General features: G+C 42.1%; 1 protein-coding gene across 13 annotated transcripts in view; it reads left to right on the top strand.

Moving 5' to 3' along the window:
* The window catches only part of ADGRL3 (adhesion G protein-coupled receptor L3), a 491,811-nt gene that overhangs the window by 390,440 nt on the left and 82,013 nt on the right, over positions 1-19,358 (top strand). For 11 of the 13 annotated variants that reach the window (XR_010027766.1, XM_063156653.1, XM_063156644.1 and 8 more), the window contains 2 exons: positions 7,530-7,715; positions 10,403-10,441. Coding sequence is in view for 12 of the 13 variants with exons in the window: in XM_063156653.1 (XP_063012723.1) it covers positions 7,530-7,715; positions 10,403-10,441 (225 nt within the window). In the remaining variant the exon portion in view is untranslated. The remainder of the gene's footprint in view (positions 1-7,529; positions 7,716-10,402; positions 10,442-19,358) is intronic. The other 2 variants (XM_063156647.1, XM_063156652.1) reach the window with 1 other exon arrangement.

Below are 19,358 nucleotides of genomic sequence, written 5' to 3'. Positions count from 1 at the left end.
ATCATTGAAACATTTATATTGGAGAAGACCTCTAAGGTCATTGGGTCCAACCATTCGCCAGCACTGCCACATCCACCACTAATCCATGTCCCTAAGTGCCATGTCTACACATCTTTTAAATCCCTCCAGGAATAGTGACTCAACCACTTCCCTGTGGTCTGTTCCAATGCTTGACCACTCTCTTGACCACTCTCTAATATCCAATATAAACCTTTCCTGGTGCAACCTCAGGTGGTTTCTTCCTGTCCTATCATTTCTTACCAAGAGAAGAGACTGACACCCACCTTGCTACAACCTCCTTTCAAGTAGTTATAAAGAGGGATAAGGTCCCCCTGAGCATCCTTTTCTCCAGGCTAAACACCCTCAGCTGCCTGAGCAGCTCCTCATAAGCCTCATGCTCCAGACCTTTCTCCAGCTCTGTTGCCCTTCTCTGGACTTCCTCCAGCACTTTAATGTCCTACTTGTAGTGAGGGGCCCAGAACTGGACACAGCACTCGAGGTGTGGCCTCACCAGTGCCCAGTACAGGGGGACAGTCACTGCCCTGGCAGTGCTGGCCACTGTTTCTCAAACAGGCCAGGATGCCATTGGCCTTCTTGGTCACCTGGACACACAGCTGTCTCTTGTTTTTTGCTGGGCAGCTTTCCAGTTACCCTTACCCAGCCTGTAGTGCTACATGGGGTTGTTGTGACCCAAGGGAAGGACCTGCACGTGGGCTTATTGAACCTCATACCATTGGCCCTGGCCCATTGATCCAGCCTGTCCAGATCCTGCACATGCCACGTGAGGGCACTCAGCATGATCTGCTCCATGATATTGCATTGCATTTTCAACTTCCAGTGCACTAGGACATCCCCCGTTAGCAAGGACTGCTGATAAATGATGGAAAGTGACTCAATAAGCTCCTCTGCAAGTTCCCTTTAGTACCCTTGGGTGGATCTCATCCAGCCCCATAGACCTGTGAATGTGTAAATGGTGTATCAGGTCACTGACCATTTTTTTCCTGGATTGTGGGAGTTTTCTTCTGCTCCCCATCCCTGTCTTCCAGCTCTGGGTGCTGGGTACCCTGGTCTTGCTGTTAAAGACTGAGCCAAAGAAGGCATTAACTACTACCTCAACCATTTCCTCATTCTTTGTCACTATATTTCCCTCATATCCATTTTTTATTGTGTTTTATGGCAGCAGACAGGAAAAGTTCTAGTTGAGCTTTAGCCTTGCTATTTTTCTTCCTAACTTCACAACATGCTTGTAGTCCTCCTTTGTTACCTGTCCTTTCTCCAGAGGCCATAAGCTTTCCTTATTTTTTTTTTTTCTTATTCTAGCCAAAGCTCTCTGTTCAGCCAGGGCAGTCTTATTCCCCACCAGCTCATCTTTTGGCACCTGGGTATGTCCTGCCTTTAAGATCCAGTAGGATCCTTACAGTAAATACAGTTTTAAATTACATATGAAATGACCAATAGCCATTTGGTTTCCCTCCCCAAGCAAGAGGCTTGAAAATCATCACTGCACTTGAAGATGGAGACTGACTCATCCATAAATCAAGCACTGGTTTCTAACATCCCTGCTGTGAATGGGATGCTTCCCAAAGCTTGCAGATTTGCTCCAGCAGCTCTCTAAAGATGAAAATGGAGCCTTCTGCCTTTAAGTCAAACCAGCATCTCTTCCTTCTGCTGTGGGGACAGCTAGAGGGAGCAGTAATCCAGCTGTGCTGTGAGGGCAGGGCTGGTTACACCCTGCATCCCCAGCTCTCCTGGTCACTCAGCCCACTGCAGCTGCAGCACAGCTGACAAAATGGATAAAAAAACTTCTTTGTCAGCCAGGGCTCATACCTGCTCAGCGTGTCTTCATTCCTAATCTGCTTTGTCTCCCAAAAATCTGACATCTGCAGGATCCAAACCGCTCAGGGAGAACGGTGATGGGTCCCCTGGAGGGATTTCAGCCAAGCCAGAAAGGATGGCAGGGAAATGCTGCGCTTGCTTTCATATCTGTGTAGTGAAGTAAGAATGATTACTTCTTCTCCTTCTCCCGCTGTGCTCAGACTGTAGATTGGGTGTTTGCCTGCTTGCATCATGGTATTAGGTTTTACAGCCGTTTCCTAGCTTCCATTAGAGTTATTGTGCTTGATGGAAGATCAGAACAAATGTTCTTCTCAGCAATTCATTGGCCTCCTGACATTTACTTTAACTTTATTGTTGGTGCCTACCATGCCCTCGTAACGGAGCAGGAGAATGAACTTGCCAGTGCGATTGAATTATGCGCTGCTACCCAGCTTATTTCCAGAGTCAAGCAGCAACAGGAAGCAAAAAGGTCAGCTTTGGATACATTGCATCATCCTGATCATGAGGTCACACGTTCAGTCTCAGCCTGTTTGTTTTGCTTCTTTGTTTTATCAGTGCCATCCTTAGTGCAGCATGTGACTTGCCTGGAGACATCTCTTCCTTGCTGCAGCTTTCAGCTGTGGGTGCTGCCTGGGAGGACAGGCACTGCAATGCTGCAATGCTCAGCTTCAAACCTCTGGGAGAGAGGAGGCCTCTTTTGTAGCAGAACAGAAAAAGTTGTGCCCTTCGCAAATGCACAGAAAGCCTCAATCTGTAAATCTAAAGCACATGCCCTCCTGAGTGGCCTGGATCATGTACTCCCAAAGAGCAGGTGAACCTCAGGATTTGTAGCACCTTCCTGAGGTCTTGTAGATCTGCTTGGGTGTGTGTTACAAGGGAGAGTGAGGTTTTGTGGAAGACATCCCCACATTGTTGTGTCCAATTCTGAGGGTGCAGTTGCAGTCCAGATGACAGCACAATGAAATCCTCCATCCAAGTTGCTTTTGTCAGTCTGTGTTCAGAGCACCATCATGATTTGGATGGAGCAGATGCTACAGAGGGTGGCTCATTCAAAAAGTCATTAAATGCAGTTTAAGTTGGTTCAATACTATAGTTTCATAGCCACTATTTCAGTGTTCTCTAGGTCTGCTGTAATCTATGGAGAGCATTGTCTCTTCTCCCAGACAGCTGGCAAAAAGAAAAGAGGATGCAAGCTGTGCCAGGGGAGGTTTAGGTTTTAGCATCAGGAGGCATTTATTCGTTGAAAGGATGATTAGGCTCTGGACTGGGCTGCCCAGGGAGGTGGTGGAGTTACTGTGTCTGGAGATGTTTAAATAAAGGCTGGATGTGGTACTCAATGTCAGGGTCTAGCTGACGTTTTGGTGTTCGGTCGTAGGTTGGAATTGGTAATTTTAGAGATTTTTTTTTTTCCAACATAAATGTTTTTGTGATTCAGAAATAAAAAAGGAAAGAATGGTAGATATGCTCTGACTCTTTTCTGTGAATGCAGACACATATATTAAAATTCCTGCCAGGGGAGGAAAAATGCCATGAAAGCTTTGCAGTGTCAGAAGTTAGCCCACAGCCCCTCTTACAGGCTTGCTACCTGACTGCTGGGAGCTAATGGTGCCTGGTGAAACCTGTCAGATGTTTGTTCCTCCAGAAAACAGCATCAACTTCGTGGTCTTTCCAGCTGACCAGTCCATCTGTACTGTTTTTAATGTTTGGTCTATCATGTCATCTTTTTATTTTTTATATCAGTTTGCCTCTTCAGAAGGCTGCAGGAAAAAACTTTTGCCTTTATGGCTATTGGTGTTTTAGTTAATTTGCTCACTTCTCAGCATATTTCTTATTTCTTCTGAATTTTCCTCCCTAAATACTTATCTTCTTGCAATTTCTCTCATTTTTATTCTATTGTCCTCTTCTGCATTTGAGTTTCTTCTGAGAAAGGTAGGGCTGAAACAGCAAGCACTGCTGCAAGAGAGCCTGTCTTTGTCTTTCCAGACAAAACTCTCCATTTCTGTTTGTTGGCATATATGAAACAGGCAGGAGAATATGTCCTCTCCAAAACCTATTATTTCAGAGTCCTTTCACTCATAAAAAGGTGCAAGATAGTGGCACAAACTTGGAAAATGTTAGCAGAGTGTTGAACAGAGGGATTTCAGGTGTGCCAATGATCATTTGTAAATCTGGCCTGAATCCTGTCCCCCAAATGGAAGAGGGGAGCAATTTTTTGTCAGACCTATAAAACTGTGTTTTGTATGTTGGCGTTATTGGCAAGAAACATATTTTCACTCGTTTAAATTAGCATTCCGAGACTGCTTTTAATCTGTTTGTAAAAGGTAAGAAAAAATAGGACAAAATACCACAAAACCAAAAAATTTGGATTCAAATTTGGTTTTAACAGAATATTTTCTTTTATCCCAGAATCCTATTTAGATTTTAAATTTAATTTTTTCATAATCAGGGTAGAAAATGTTAAAAAGTAGTTTCATATCAGGGAGAGATGTACTATTTTTAATTCCCTTTATTGTTCTCAAGCCTCACAGTAGAAAGGTCAGGTACTTACACATATTTTCCCTACATCTTACTTGCCTCTCAATATCAGCTTGAACCATGGAGATCCTCCAGGGGTTGTTGCTGTATTCATATGTAACTATGTCAGTGTCTGGGTTAAAGAGTATTACGTGTTTTGGGAGAAATAACATAAAGAGCTCATCTTTCATGTGGCAATAATGAAGAGGAAGATGTGGAGAAGTAATTTATAGGAAGGAAGTAAGTAGTGCATCCTCTTGGGTAGCAGTAAGCTCTGCTGAGCATTATGTAGAATTAACCAAAAAAAAAAAAAAAAAAAAGCGTTCAGTCCTGTTCTTATAAGAGACCAGATACTTATCTGGAGTATTCAGTCCATTTGGGACTCCTAAGAGAAGTTGGGTTTGACAGCACTGCATAGGAGACACTTCAATTTCAGTGGAAAAAGCTCCCAAGAATTGGTGAAATCAGCATTAATGTGTCACACAGCCATCATCCTAGACATCCCTCTCATGCCAGAGTGGAAGGAGTGTCTCAGCACTGCTGTAGTGACTTGTAGTGCACGTTCTGTGTGACCGTGTGTAGGTGCGGAATTGTCAGCCCTAGGATGGAGTTTCATTACCTGCTTTCATTACAGCCAAAAACATTTTCCCAGAAGAATGGCCAATATGTGTTCTCAGGAAACCTGGGTGTGTAAGATAACTTTGGATAAATACTTGTATGTCCCAGGAGTTCACAGACTGAGCTTTAGTTTGCCTTTTTCTCGGGCGTTTCTTCCATTGCTGCCTATTTTTTGTGTTTATTTGGCCACAGTATAATTCCTCAAATTTACAATTTTAGGGTGAGACCAAGAAAAAAGGGAAAGAGATAATTAGTGACCTGCTTTTATTGTTTTTGCAGACAGATAGGAACAGCAGCAGCCTGCAGGGAAAGAAAACTCTTGTTTTTGCCTTTGTAGCAGCTGAGCTGCATTTTCTCTGAGTGTGCCAGTTTGCATAGGTGTGTGGTCCAAGGGAAAATGCGAACGTCAAATATTGGGTAGTGGGGGTTTTGGTTTTACTGTGGTGTATCTGTAAAAAATATCTTGAATTCCCACAGTTTTCTGCAGAGCTTACACAAACAATGTGTCATGATACATGCTAAGCTTCAGCAATGAACTGCAGGAAAATGTTGAAATTGATTTCTCTGTGTAAAGGGATTTGATGCAGTCATTCTTTGAAGTTCTGAGAGCCAACAGCAGAGGTCAAAATTCAGCCTCTGTGCTGATGTGTGGCTCCCTTCAGCTGCTTAGGAGAGCAGGCAGCTGTAAGAATAGGATCTGGTTTCTATGGCATTAGCCTTCAGTGTAACAAGAAAGAAATAATTCAGTTTTTGAATATATCTTGTCATTGCTCTAATGGGAAGAACAACACATTATCTCCTTTATTTATCTTCTCTGTATCATCATATGCGTTAATTCCCTGAAGACGAGCATATGAACATCTTGAGTTAGATTTCATTAAATCAGATTGGCTTTTGCTGTCAAATTGATGGAAATAAGTTATTCATTTATAACTCAGCTAATTGATTTACAGAGAGGTAGAAGCTCAGCCTATAATCTTTCCCTAGAATCTTGCTTTTATAATAAGCACCAGAAAGTGAGGGAACAAGAGAAATATCTGATTTCTAGCTGTTAGTAGATAAGACAATTGAAAATTCATATGAAAAGCACAGCAGAGTTTGCCATTGAGTCTGACAGAGAAGTGGGAACTTCATTTATGTGTCATCCTGTATAATTTCTCCTTGTCCCAGGCATATTCCACATGGATTTGCATTCCAGATCACAGACTGGTAGATAATGAATAAAAGACCAGCAACCTGCAGTGGTATTTTTGTAGTGGGCTGCTGATGAAAAGGAGATGGGGCCAGCTGCCCTGTCCCAAATCCCCATGGAACAGAAGAGGAAAGGGATACCAGATAGGGAGAGCAGAAGAGCAAAAAAGGAGGGAAAGCAGCGAAAAAGTGAGAGTTTCTCAAATAATTACACAGTGAATTTCCCTGCAGGTTTTTTGTGAGTTTTGTGGCTCAGCTAGATGATACAAGTCTTTCAGTAGAAGATTCAGCCAGCCTCTCTGCTGGCTTTTCCCTTCTAGTGGACCTCTGCTTGAGCCTTTTACTCTAGAGTTGGAATGCTTTTACAGGTGCTGAGAGTCACTAGCCTCATTATCAGTGGCTAGTGTGGCAAGTGATGCCAAGTGATAAATTAGCTCCTGATTATTAAATCAATAAGATGGAAATAGTGAACTTTTTGCTCTGGTTTCTCTGGGTTATGTAATACATTTTTGCTCCTTTTACATGGAACTCTGCTGTGCAGAAGCTGTAACAAAAATCATCCCTTTGCCATTGCATAAAATTCTGGAATCAGAACCTGCTTTTTCTTGATAGGAGAGGCTACTCACATTGTGAGTGACTTGTCACCGGCAGCCAGGTGGTGAGACATAAACTTTAAGGAATTTAAAGATTTTAGAGGAGCTAAGATTTCAGTTAGAGATAAGCTTTATTGGAGTTAATTAAAAGAAATGGGTAGGCCTTGATGAAGTTAAGAGTTAGAAGTTAACTAATAATTGATTGCTTGTCAACACAATGTTTGGTTAGCTGGGTTTATAATGAAGAATATAGAAACTGATAAATAACTTTAGGAACATAAGACAATTGTAGGCCTCCTCTGTTCTGAAACCAGTTGAAGACAGGGAATGGGACTTCTGCCAAGTGTTCATTTGTCATATTTGCATTGATAAGGTAGAAAGGTCAGAACGAGGAAGACTTCATTTACTTCCTCATTTTGAGACCCTCCCCATGAAAGGGACCACTGACTCATTTTGAGGAACAAACTACGCATGCTTAATAGCTTTTGAACTAATTACCACACGAAGCGGGGAATGGGTTGTATCAAAGTTATGAATATGCATTTGTATTTTGGGTATTCAATACTTGTGTAGATAAAAGGACTCTGTAATCACCTGTAAATGGCGGTGTGTATTTGGGAGCTATCCAGCACGCTGTCCGGCGTTGCAGCAAACATACACTTTCTAGCTTTAAACTGTTAGAGAGTCTTTGTCCATCACAGCTGGATATTGGTACTAGAGCAGTATCCGTATTTTTTTAATAAATCACGACCTTTCCCTCTGCTTTGTGCCCCGCAGATGCGGTCGGGGGAGATGGCCGCCAACATCGCGCGGGAGCTGGCGGAGCACACCAGGAACCACCTGTACGCCGGGGACATCGCCTACTCCGTGTCTGCCATGGTGCAGCTCGTCAACCTGCTGGACGTGCAGCTCCGCAACCTGACTCCCGGCGGGAAGGACAGCGCCGCGCGCAGCCTCAACAAGGTGAGAGCCACGCGGCCTTCCTAGTCACGGCCTGTCACTTAGCCCGAGGAGCGCCTTGACTGCATGGCAGCAGGGTGGTTTCTGTGCCCGCAGTTCAAGAAGAGTTATTAGTCCCTTTGTCATTTCCAGAAGTGAGTGGGATTGCTACATAGCACCAAAGGTGCCAGGAGTTTCCCAGTTGTGGGAGAAAACATGAACTGTGGGCTCTGTAAGAACACATTTAAAGCTGAAGGTTTCTTTAGTGAAAGGCCCTCTTCAGCACTGAATCTCATGTAAACACATGGAATAGGACTTACCTAGGATTATCACGATGAATTGTGTGGGCCTGGTTGTCAGGACAAAGAGCAACCGGACCCTGGTATCTATGAGCACGTGGTTATATTGGCCACCCAGTTAAAAAAAGACACAGAATTTTGTTCTCAGCTGCAGATCAGGCTCTGACAATTCTGGCATTCATGTAAGCATGAACAGATCTTGGTCCCAGGATTACATGAGGAATAAGGGATCCCAGCTAAACCTGAAATTTTTTAGGTGTTTTATGAAGAAAAATGCTTTTCAGAGATATAACCTGGTCTTTTTTCTTCTAAGCTATTATTGTAGACTGACGCTGTTTTAAATACAAAGGGCTTTGGGGTTGTTTAAGATTTCAGTCGCATGGCAGCTGAACTACTGCATCTCATGTGCTTTGCATGTGCTGAGAATTGGGTTATCCTGATGCTTTTAATTAGTGCTGCTTCTAGCCATTTCATAACAACCTAGATGATAATTGTATTAACTGTTACATCAGCATAACATTATTTGTTATAATCATACCATGGTTTTTTGTTGAAATGATGGTGATGTCTGACAGTATTAGGTAAAGCCAGCAATTAATGTCACTTACTAACAGGTTTCATGGTTTTAGTCTGCTTGTTCTTCTGGGTGCATCCCAGCCACACACAACATTTGCCAATTCAGCTTTGCAAGCACATATTTTTCATCTTTGTTTTTATCTCACTTTATGATTTTTGTTTCAGTTACATGAAATGGAGTTGTGTCATGGGGGCAGGAATGAGTTACTGAGGGGAGGGGAAGACTGGTCCAGGCAGAGCTCCTCAGCTCAGCTGTCACTTCTGGGGTCCCCACTGCAGGTTTCTCCCCCCTGCCATCCGCTTTGCACAAGCAACACATACAAATCAATTGCATTCCACATTAAAATTCTGGACCACGTGAAGTCCTGCAAAACAGCGATGCGACTCAGTGATCCAAATGACAGGCTCAGTAATTTACTTGCTCTCATTCCCCACTTAATTCTTTAGAAGAGCAACTGCTCTGTGTTCATTTAAGAATGCATGAATTCAACTTGCAAGTAGTATTGGGCAAACAAAAGGCGGCAGAGTTACTGCTCCATTTTCCCCTTCACTGATCAAGAGTATTTAAAAAAAATAGGAAAAAAGTAATTTGCAAAGAATTTTGTTTAGTGCTGTTTAGTCAGAAAGAAGAAATAGAGTAAGCACTAGCTATTAAATATCCTTTTAATCATTAAAGGAAATGTGCTGGGGATCCGAGAGTAATCACCTGTGCTGTTTTGTACTGGTGGGTTTTTTTACAAGTGATGTAGAATGAATTGAAATAAACTGGCATAATCAGAATTTTTAAAAGATGTCATCTTTCAGGAACCACTTTTCTGTCACTAAAAGCTTTATGCTTTCCAATGGATCAGGCTTAATTAAGGTGATAATTGTTCCATTTCAGACTGGGAATACCCCCGAGTGGATAGCTCTGTAATTTTCAGCAAGGCTTTCTTTGATCTCCATTTGTTTCTGTAAAGTCTTCATACTGGCCAGATTTACCCAGAGGAAGATTTCTACTGTTCCAAATTGATGAATTAGAAATTGAAATTAGGCATTGCATGATACCTGGGTGTATTTTGTTTATTTCAGAGCCTCAAAACTCTCGAGGACAAATTTGGCTCTCAGATGCACTAATGGGATGGCGCTGCTGTGTGTTGAGAGCACAAGTTGTCCTGAATCTCTGTTGATGTGCAATTTCCAGCCAGGCACATCAGCAAAAACAAACCCAGCCAAGCCAGTGGCTCTGAACAGCCTGGTTTTCTGAGCTCTCATTGCAGTGATGCAGATCTCACCAATTCCAGCTCACTGCTGCTGAATGCCTGCCAGGTCTGTCAGGATGGGTCTATGCAGGTCCAGGCTGTATCAGTGTGTAGTCCTGCCCAAGTCTTGCTCCCTGGGGTTGGTCCTGCTCATCTGAAGCTTGGTTTTATTTCACTGTCTGACTACAGAGCCCATGCTCCTCTTATGCAAATAATCATCAGCCTCATCCTTTCCAGCCTTGTTTGACATGGAAATGTCATGTGTGATCTCCAAGCTGTAAGGAAAACATCATGTCTTGAGTATCTCTGCTAGAATTCAGAGTCTTCTACCATCTAACAGCTGCTCTTGCAAAGTTGCCAGTGTGCTTCACTTCACTGAAAAAGGACTAACCCACATTTCTGGAGCCAGTCCTTCCAGTTTTCCACTGCTGACTAACTCACGCTCACTCCTTTAGTTTGGTTGGTTTTTCAAGAGCTGTTTAAGAGAGAAATGAGGGGTTTTTCACAGGCATTTTCTTCTTTATTTTTTTCCCTTGTTCTGTCACTAACTTGTTTTTTCTATTCCGTCTTTAATCTGCTCTCTTTATGGACTCAGCTTCAGAAAAGGGAGCGCTCTTGCAGGGCCTATGTCCAGGTATTTCTTGTGTTTTTAATACACGTGTCCAGTTGTTTGACTGAATGACTGTGAAGTGGGTCTTGTCTCTGTGAATAATCTGATTATTACCACCTTTGTGGCAGCAAGTTCTAAGGTTAAGGTTACAGGATAATAATGTCATTTTTTACCTCACCGATCTGCCCCATTTCTCTCAGACTTGACAAAAATTTGGGACAAAATCTCTGAATCAGAAAGTGAAAAAAAAACCACAAGAGAGATCTGACAAGTTTCATCTGGCCAACTGAATGAGCAGGACAGCGTGGAGATGTGCAAGTAAAGAACACAAAATTGCTGCTCACAGAGGTGTCTCCAGACCAACTGGATTTTGCTTACAGCATGTCATTCATGCTACTGCCACCTGCATTTCCTTAGTTTTCCTTCTTCCCCTTATACACTTCTAAATTGAGAACAATTCAAAGTGGCAGCACTAAGCAGGAGAGAGGAGGTAGGATTGTAATGAAATGCAGAGTGTCTTACAGAGAGATGTTGGAAGGAGGAGAGTGCTGCAAACAGTGCATAGGGTGATGAACATAACATCCCATAAAGCTCACCCAGGTCTAGCCTGACTTTCCTAGGCTTACATTGTGTTTGATGTGAACAAAGTCAAGCTCCAGCATTCTGGAAAGTTCACACTTGTGGGCTTTTCAGGTGTGGGACCTCAAGTTATCTTATCAATCCTGTCACCTTGCCTTATAGTATTTGCTCCAGTGATTTTTTTTTTTTAATATAAATCTATTTGTATACTGTAGGACAGTTAATGCTGCTCTAAGAAATGTGAATGTTTTACCTTCTAATCTCTGTCTTGTGCTTGTGAATGTTGATATTGTTCTTATGGGTGGTTGATCATTATTTATATGCATATGTGAAACGTGCATAAATGAATTCTGTGTTTCTGGAGGGGGCTGTCTTTACCTGCATTTTCCTGCAAAATTGCACTTCCTACAGTCTGTACTGACTTTATTTTGTGAGCACAAATTTCATTTAGCAAATGGGATTGGATGGTCTGGATTTCTAGGTTGTTAGAAATGAAACAGTACCCCTCTGTGCTGGTAGGCTGTCTTCCCTTTGGAAAATGTCACAAGATAAAGTCACATGTTCCCTTCCATACACATTGATGGATAAAGATGAGTTATGGAGTTACATATCCCTTATCTGGGATCCCAGAGAAAGCAACTAGCAGGCATTTGATGGAATTTAGGAAAGTTTGCAGTGCAGTGCTCACTCCCAAGCTAGCTGCCTTGTGTACTGGTACCACTGGAAATATGGTGAGGCTGTTTTAACTCGGCACAGTCCTGTTGGGGACATTGTGTGCTACCTGATCCATAGCTGTCCTTTCCCCTGGCTGCACAGGCATTCTCCACAGAGCCAATGCACACTCCTGCTCTTCCGTCTTTTTTCAAGCAGTAGCGATTGGTGAGTTTAATACACCCTACAGAAAGCTTGGCCTTGATAGAATAAAGCCTGAATACTCTGCAAAAACTTCAGCTTACCCTTAATTTCAAGGACTCCTTTCCTTTCACTTGGAAAGGTTGCTTGCATGTTTAAGCATTAGTCATGCATCTACTTCTTCAGTAGATAAAAACTGATGAAAGCTCATTGCTTGAGCTGTTAAGTATGGGTATGGACAAATCTGCTATATATATTGAAGAGGACAGTCCTGTAAAAGAGGGCTTGAAGAATGAATTAGATGACCTAATTGAACCTTTTCAGCTCTGCTTTGTACTATATGGAGGTAAAGTAACATATCTCAACATATTTTCATACAGTATGCTTCCAGGTGGAAAATTGTGTGGCTAAAGTCATAGAAAAATCTAGTGAGGGAGAGGTTGTCTGTAGTAGCAATTAGATGTGACTGCAAATAGTCCTGTTACAGGCTACTCATCCTTTACCAGGAAGTGAAATATCTGGGCTCACTGAGGGAATTTAGCAGAGATTTTTCAACAAATCTTAAGTGGTGACCCCCTGGGCTTTGTAAAGTCAGTGTAACATGGGAAGTCACTGGGACATGTGGCGTTGATGGCAGAGCAATAGAGTGTTCAACTTTGCTGGCATCATCTCCTCATGCTGATCCCATCACTGTGAAGAGCATCCCTGGCTGAATTTGGCTCAGAGGACTGGAAGTGTACCTTCAATTCTGTGCTCCCTAGACAAAGGAAGGTGCAGTATGAAGTTTATGCAGGAGATGTCCAGGAACTGTGAATATCAAAAGTGCCATTGAGGAAAGGTATTTTTTTGGAAGGAGGAGGGTGACCTGAGAAGATAATAATTGCTAAAATCAGTCTTACTGTTTTCATGGAGCTAACCAATTTAGGTAGCCAGGACAGAGCCCCTGTAGCGATTGATGTGTAAAGTCCTCTTAAGCCCAAAATAAATTACTATAAATAAATATGCAAAATGGATGGAGAAATTTTGCAAGTTATTCAAACATAAAACTGGGAATGCATTATCAGATTATCACCTCATCTCTTTGGGTGCCTTTAAAACAAACATGGATTTAATTTGTTCACTTTCACAGTATTTGTTGAGTTAAAAGCTCAGGGATTTTATTGACTGCAGATAGAGGTTACAAATGCTGCTTCTTGAGTTTCACATGTGGTAAATTATCTGTTTTAGTCTCAAAAATCCAGCAAGAACCAACTCAGCAGGTGGCATGATGAATATGTATTAATACAATGACTGGACAGTTGCTGGAAGAATTTTCAGTCATGATGATAGCAAGAAACTGCTAAGTGAGTTTTAATTGGTGATACTAATGAACAGTCAGCTGAGACTGAGCTGAGCAAGGTGTATAAAAAGGTGGCAGAGTGGCCTCAGCAAGGTGCTCCTTTGGCAAAGAGGTTGGCCTTCTAGAGAGCAGAGATCTACATCTCCTCTGCCCACCTTTCTGAAGTTCTTGCACTCTATTTTGGGAAGGGGATGGAAAAGTCATCATGTGGGAGAGTGAATCACAATAGGTGACGCATTTGATTAGCATGGCTTGGTTTGGTGGCTGGTCTGTGATATAAGCTGGTATGAATTTCCTTCAATTTTTTCAGAATTGATGGTTGTTCATTTTCCAAAAGTTGTTGTACTTAAACTGAAGCACTGGAGTTGTAGAAAACAAATCACTTGACTTTTGGGGATTGTGAAACTGGGTTTGGTGTCACAGATTTTTTTCATGCCCCTCAGTGTCATGTGCTCAGTATTTCTCAGATCCCCAGCATAAAATGCCATGGATGCAATTCCCCTGTCCTCTAGGAACAGAGGTGGGGTAGTAAAAAGAAAAAAAAAAGGCTAAGTACTCACATAATGTAGTAAGTGAGGCTGTATTAAAACAGAAAACTTAAACATGGGGAAAAAATTAGAGAATTTTGCTGATTTAGTAGCTGGAAACACAGGTTTTATTAAAGGCTCATACCACACCCGTGCTTGCAGTCTCTTTATCATGTTCATGCATCTGATTGCAAATCTGGGCTCACCTGCTTGCTTCACTTGGATTTGTGGGCTGCAGCTCTGGGGCATCAGGAGGCCAATGAATTTCCCTGCAGTGCCAAAGCAGAGGCCTCCTCCCTGTGAAATTGCATGCTGTGTTTGGGATGAGCATCTTGGAAGACAAAAACTTCACAGAGTTCCCATTCTTTTGGTTTCTTTTATAAAGTCAGTATGAGTGGTTTTAAAGCCAGAGGCTGGTGAATACAACAGATAGTGTGAATGGCAGCTTTGTGGAAAGGGTGGAAGGAGGCAGCAGAGAGTTGCTTCTTGCAGCATCTTCCTCGTCTAATGGAGTTGGCTGCTCTTGGTTCCTGCCATCCTCTGAGCTGCCCTGTAAGTCAGCTTGCCCTCTTCTGTAGCTCTGCACTGGTCTGGATAGCAAATGGCAATGATGGAGGTGCCACCTGCCCCTTGGTAATTACAAGAGCTTCTGGGTGTGGTGTCATCAGAGCCACACATGAAGCCACAGTGCTGAGAGGATGGCAGGCTCCTGGTAGCAGACAGTGGCAGGAGGTTGCAGAGTTGTCCTTCTGGTTCTCCTGGAAGTTTTCTGAACACTTCTTGTTTGAAACATGTGCTGTTTGAATTGCTGCACTAAGCAAAATTTGAAAGGCTTTCCTCAGAGAATTCAAGGCATTAGGTTTAGACCTGAGCAGAAGAGACTTTATTTTTTTTTTTTCTTTGCTAACCTAGTAGTTCTCATCAGATAAAAGGTGCATCTGGGACTTAGCCAGTACTATTTAAAGTGGATTAATTCTGTTTGTCCTACTTCTCTCTTGCTTGCATGATTGGTCGCAGCTTCCATGAAGACTAAACGAAAGAAACTTGCAACTCTGAGAGGGAGCACAAATTGAATTATGCCGTGTTTCCTTGCGTTCTTGTTGCCCCTCTGACAAGAAAGACTCTAACCTCCATTTGTATAAAAAAGAGGCAAACTAATGAAGGTTTTCAAGTTCCTTGTTTGGTCACTTAATTGGCTGTATGACAGAGAGCTCTGCAGTGTGTGTCAAACAACTCTGAGAGTTCTCTGATGATTTGTGCATTGCTTGACTCCTGATGCTATTCTGCACAGCCTGTCAGGCGAGGTATCGTTGTTAAAGTGGCTGGAATAAATTGGCTAGCAGTGAGCATACAATGTTGTATATTAACTATAGCTACAGGGAGTACTTTTAGCTGCTTTTTCAAGAGATCGAGATGTTTGCCCATCAGCATCAAAGTGCCTAAAACTTTCATTTAATATAATTAAAAGGACATCTGAAAGAAGTGTGACTCACGGTGAGGTTCAGTGGTTTGGTAGTCCTTTGTTAAAACTCTGTGAACTTAATATACTTCACAGCTTGAGAAACCTGCACTTGATTTGTGTCAGCAAGAGTGAAACTAGAAATCCTCACCCTGCATGTTTCTGCTGCAGTGAGCCTGTTGTTAAGGGAGAGGAGGATCAAAGCAGCAGCCTTGAGTTTGTGACCAGACTCCAAAATTCATTGCATAAATGTTAAAAAGGAAGGTGATCCCATGTTCATCCACCTACAACTCAGCTACACCTATGGTTAGGTTCTCACACGGCAAAACTGAGGAAAAAAAATCTAGTGTTTTCTATGTTGCTCTGTGCTTACTCTCTGCTTGAGTCTGAGTCACTCCTGGTATCTGGTGTCCCTGGTAAAAAGTCTGAATGTAAATTGGCACAGGGAGCAGCGGGAGATGTCCCTTTGATTTGAACCGCTGGAGGAAAGGATGAGCCTCACAGACTCCCCAGGAGTTTTCTTGAAGGCTGTGGATATCCTGTCAGAGGCATTTTCCTTTCTTGCAACAGCCTTGCTTGCTTCCCTAGTGTAATTACTCTAGCAGTTGCCTGTATGGTTTCAAATCCCAAACAGTAGGGCAGCAAATACAGATGATTCATAAATGCAGTTCTCAGCTTATTCTGCGGGGAAGATCTCATTAGATGAAATAGATCGTATGTTATTTCCTTCTTCCCAATCAATTCCTTTTATGTCAGTTCTACGGATGCCTTCTGACCTTAAAATATTCTTCCTCGTATAGTAAGTAAAGCAAAACCATAACCTGTAATTTGTAACCTTGTTCTCTTTCTCATATTGCCTATTATTTTTTGCATGCTCCCATTAGGAGATTATTGGTAGTTCAAGGCCAAGATTGCAAACCTTGCATACCTAGTAATAGACCATTAATTCCATAGTTAAGCATTTTGTAGATGGCCTAATTTTAATAAAGGTCAGTGCCTTTCTTCTCACTACAGTGAGTTCTCAGCACTGCTGGAATTCAGGCCATTTCCGAGTCAGTACAGTTCCTGTAGCCACAGCATAAACATTTTCTGTGTAGTTGAAGAGAGAGGGTTGCATGCTTTCTCTTGGGAGCCTTTGCTCTCAATTTGTGGAGCAATTTTAGAAATTCTTCTGCATGGTCATGGGAAGTTCTCTTGTTGCCAATCACCACTCTGGTGCCAGATGTAGGCTGGTGCGTCTGGCTTAGTTTTAAAGGCAGTAACAAAGATTAGCAGTAGATATTCTAATGATTTATTTCTTTTCAAGCACTCACTGTGGCTGAGCTCCTTTCAGTCTAAATATGTTTGTCCATTCCACTGAATGTTACAACAGTTTTGTGATGACAGTGTTGCTTTTTAAAAAACGTTAGACAGTGGCTGGGCTTCCCTGTAAGAAATTGTCTCCATTGTGCTTACTGATGCTTTGACCAGAGACAAATTTTGATTTTGAATTAAAAGAATAAATGTCAAGGAAAAAACTCATCCAAGAGTGAAGAGCCTTGTCAGACAGATTTGAAGGCACTTTTCAGCTAAGAAGTAGGATTTAAGGCCATCATGTAGCCAAATGACATTTTCCTTGTTTAGAAAGCTTGAAGAAGTGACATGTGCATCTCTTTTTGTCCTGAAGTCCCACACAGTGGATGAGTGTAATCTTTTGATTGATTAACCCTGTGTAGTGGGATTGAGGTGCTGTTCATTTGCCACTCCAAAAAGACATGTCATTTCCTCAATTGGTCCCTCTCAATGCAATAACCTTTCCAGAAGTATTTGTGTCCCCACATTCATACTTTGATGCTGGTCCTCTCCTCCTACTGTACCAGGTACATTCAGAGTTAAAGGGAGTTTCTCTTGTACTGGTGCTTTTTCTGGCCAGAGGCAAGAGTCAAACAACTTCCAGCAGAACTTGCTGGCAGAATTTGTGGTCAATGGCATTGATTGTGCCTTTAACTCAATTAGTTTGGAGGCTTGCAAATATTGATAGCTTGAGGAAAGGGTTTGTTTTAGCACTGGGTGTTTAATATGAATACAGAGCAAAACCAGCTATTCTTGAGCAAGGAGACAAGTAAGCTTTTTTCAAGTACCACTGCTTTCCAGTCAGGAAAAAGGAAAAAAGAGCATAACGTTGTGATCATTGTACCATATCAACATTTCAGTGCATCTGCTCTCTGATGGGTTTTTCATTTTCACTGTGAAGTGTGGGCCTGAAAGGAGTTTTGTGCTTTTTTTCTCTGCTGATTTGCCACAAAACCTCAAGCTGTTATAAAAAGTGGGTGAGTTACGTGTTTGCATTTTTCAGATAAAGACAACGCATTTGTTTTGGAGCTCTGTGGGGAGACCTCAGGCAGGACCAGAAACTCAGGCCTTAAGCACGGCCTGAGGCTGTGCCTGTGTGATTGCACTCTGCAGGTTGAGCACTGCTGTTTTCAGGAAGAGTGAACAAATCTCTTTATGTAAGTCTGTGCTGGCAAACACCTTTGGCACAGGGGTACCAAAGCACTGCTTGCTTCATGCACCAGCCACGATTTTAGCCTGCCTATGCAAAGCCACGTGGCTGCAGCTCCTTATATCCTAATTTTTGAAAGTGTGCTGCATGAGATATTCCTGTGAGATCAAGGAAGCGTCAGTGGTATGAGGCAGGGCTTTACAGGTTATAAAATCCAGATGTTTTAATTAGAGATGTCATTGCAAAAGTGATGCTTTATTGCCCTGTGCCACTGTCTTATTCTCCCAAAGCTGCTATAGGAGTTAAGTCCTTGATGTAAGTTTCATGCTAAATAAAGTGTGTTCAGTCTCTTCTTAAGGAGATGCTCCTTTGTAAGGAAGGACAAACTGCATATTTGAAAACTACTCAACAGAAGGATTCAACCAATATTCCCTGTAGGACCTGCTGGTATTCACTTGCCATAAAGCAGTATTTTCTCCAGCTGTAGGTTTGTTGAGATTTTTGATCTTCCATCAGCTGCTCAGCAAGAGGCCAAAATGAACAAAAAAGGTTTAAAGAGATCCTAACTCTAGAAAAGCTGCTGGTTTTCTAAGGTTAGGGCTGCTGTACTTAAGCACCATGGCACATTGCAGTCTAGTGCCAAATTTGGCAATGATCTGAGTACCTCTAACATCTCTGAGTGATTTTCAGTGTTGAGTCCCAGTTAAAGAGAGATTTTACATTGCAAAATTCTTTTTAATCAAAGAGTGATGTCTTGGATGTTGGTACAGTGAGAGAAAATTAAGCAGATGTGGTATCATTGGATATATACAGAGTTCAAACCTCCTAGGTTTTAACTGTGTGCCACATAGCCAGGTACTCTGAGAAGAGAAGAGAAGAAGAGAAGAGAAGAGAAGAGAAGAGAAGAGAAGAGAAGAGAAGAGAAGAGAAGAGAAGAGAAGAGAAGAGAAGAGAAGAGAAGAGAAGAGAAGAGAAGAGAAGAGAAGAGAAGAATAAATGAACAAGCAAAATTCAGTTTAATGAAATGTAGCAGCTGTCACAAAGGAAATCAATGGGGATACGTACAACTGGCCTTTTAGTAATGCATAATTACTGTAAGGCTTCTAATTAATTTCCTTTTTACAATGCATCTTTTAATACCAATTTGTAAGTGTCTAAGAAGGAAGATTTACATTTTGATTCTTCTTTGTAACCTTAGGATAGAACCAAGAAACCATGAGCACATGCCCTTTTTTGGGAAAAACCTCTGTCTGCAATTTATTAACATTTATTTGCATTGAACATACAGTCTGTGGTTCTATATAAGCACATAATGAAAGGCATCACCATCATGGGATTTGTCTTCTGTGCTCAGCAGGGTCTTGCTCTTCTCTTGATGTCCAGTTGCAGTCACTGCTGGGGACATGAAAGGTCCACTGTGTCTAAAATTCAGTGACCCAGGATGGTTGCTCTTTACAGGCTGGTAATTAGAGGATTTGGCTTTGCATGTGTAGATACCCTGACATCACAGAGAGCATAAAGCTGTGCTGTGTATCTCAGCACAGAAAGATGGAAACTCTGCCCTCTTGGCTCCCTTCTGCCATGCTCTTCTTCCCTCATTTGATCTTAGCCTACAAACAAGCGAGCTGTGCTTTATGAAAGCTTTCTCTTGATCTAATTTGAGTTACTTTTGTCCTTCTCCTGGCGCATCTGTGTGCGTGTGC

This window comes from Melospiza melodia, chromosome 5 (assembly GCF_035770615.1).
Source record: "Melospiza melodia melodia isolate bMelMel2 chromosome 5, bMelMel2.pri, whole genome shotgun sequence".
Taxonomy (NCBI): Eukaryota; Metazoa; Chordata; class Aves; order Passeriformes; family Passerellidae; genus Melospiza; species Melospiza melodia.
Note: the sequence above shows the minus strand (reverse complement) of the source record. Positions and strands in the feature narration are given on the sequence as shown.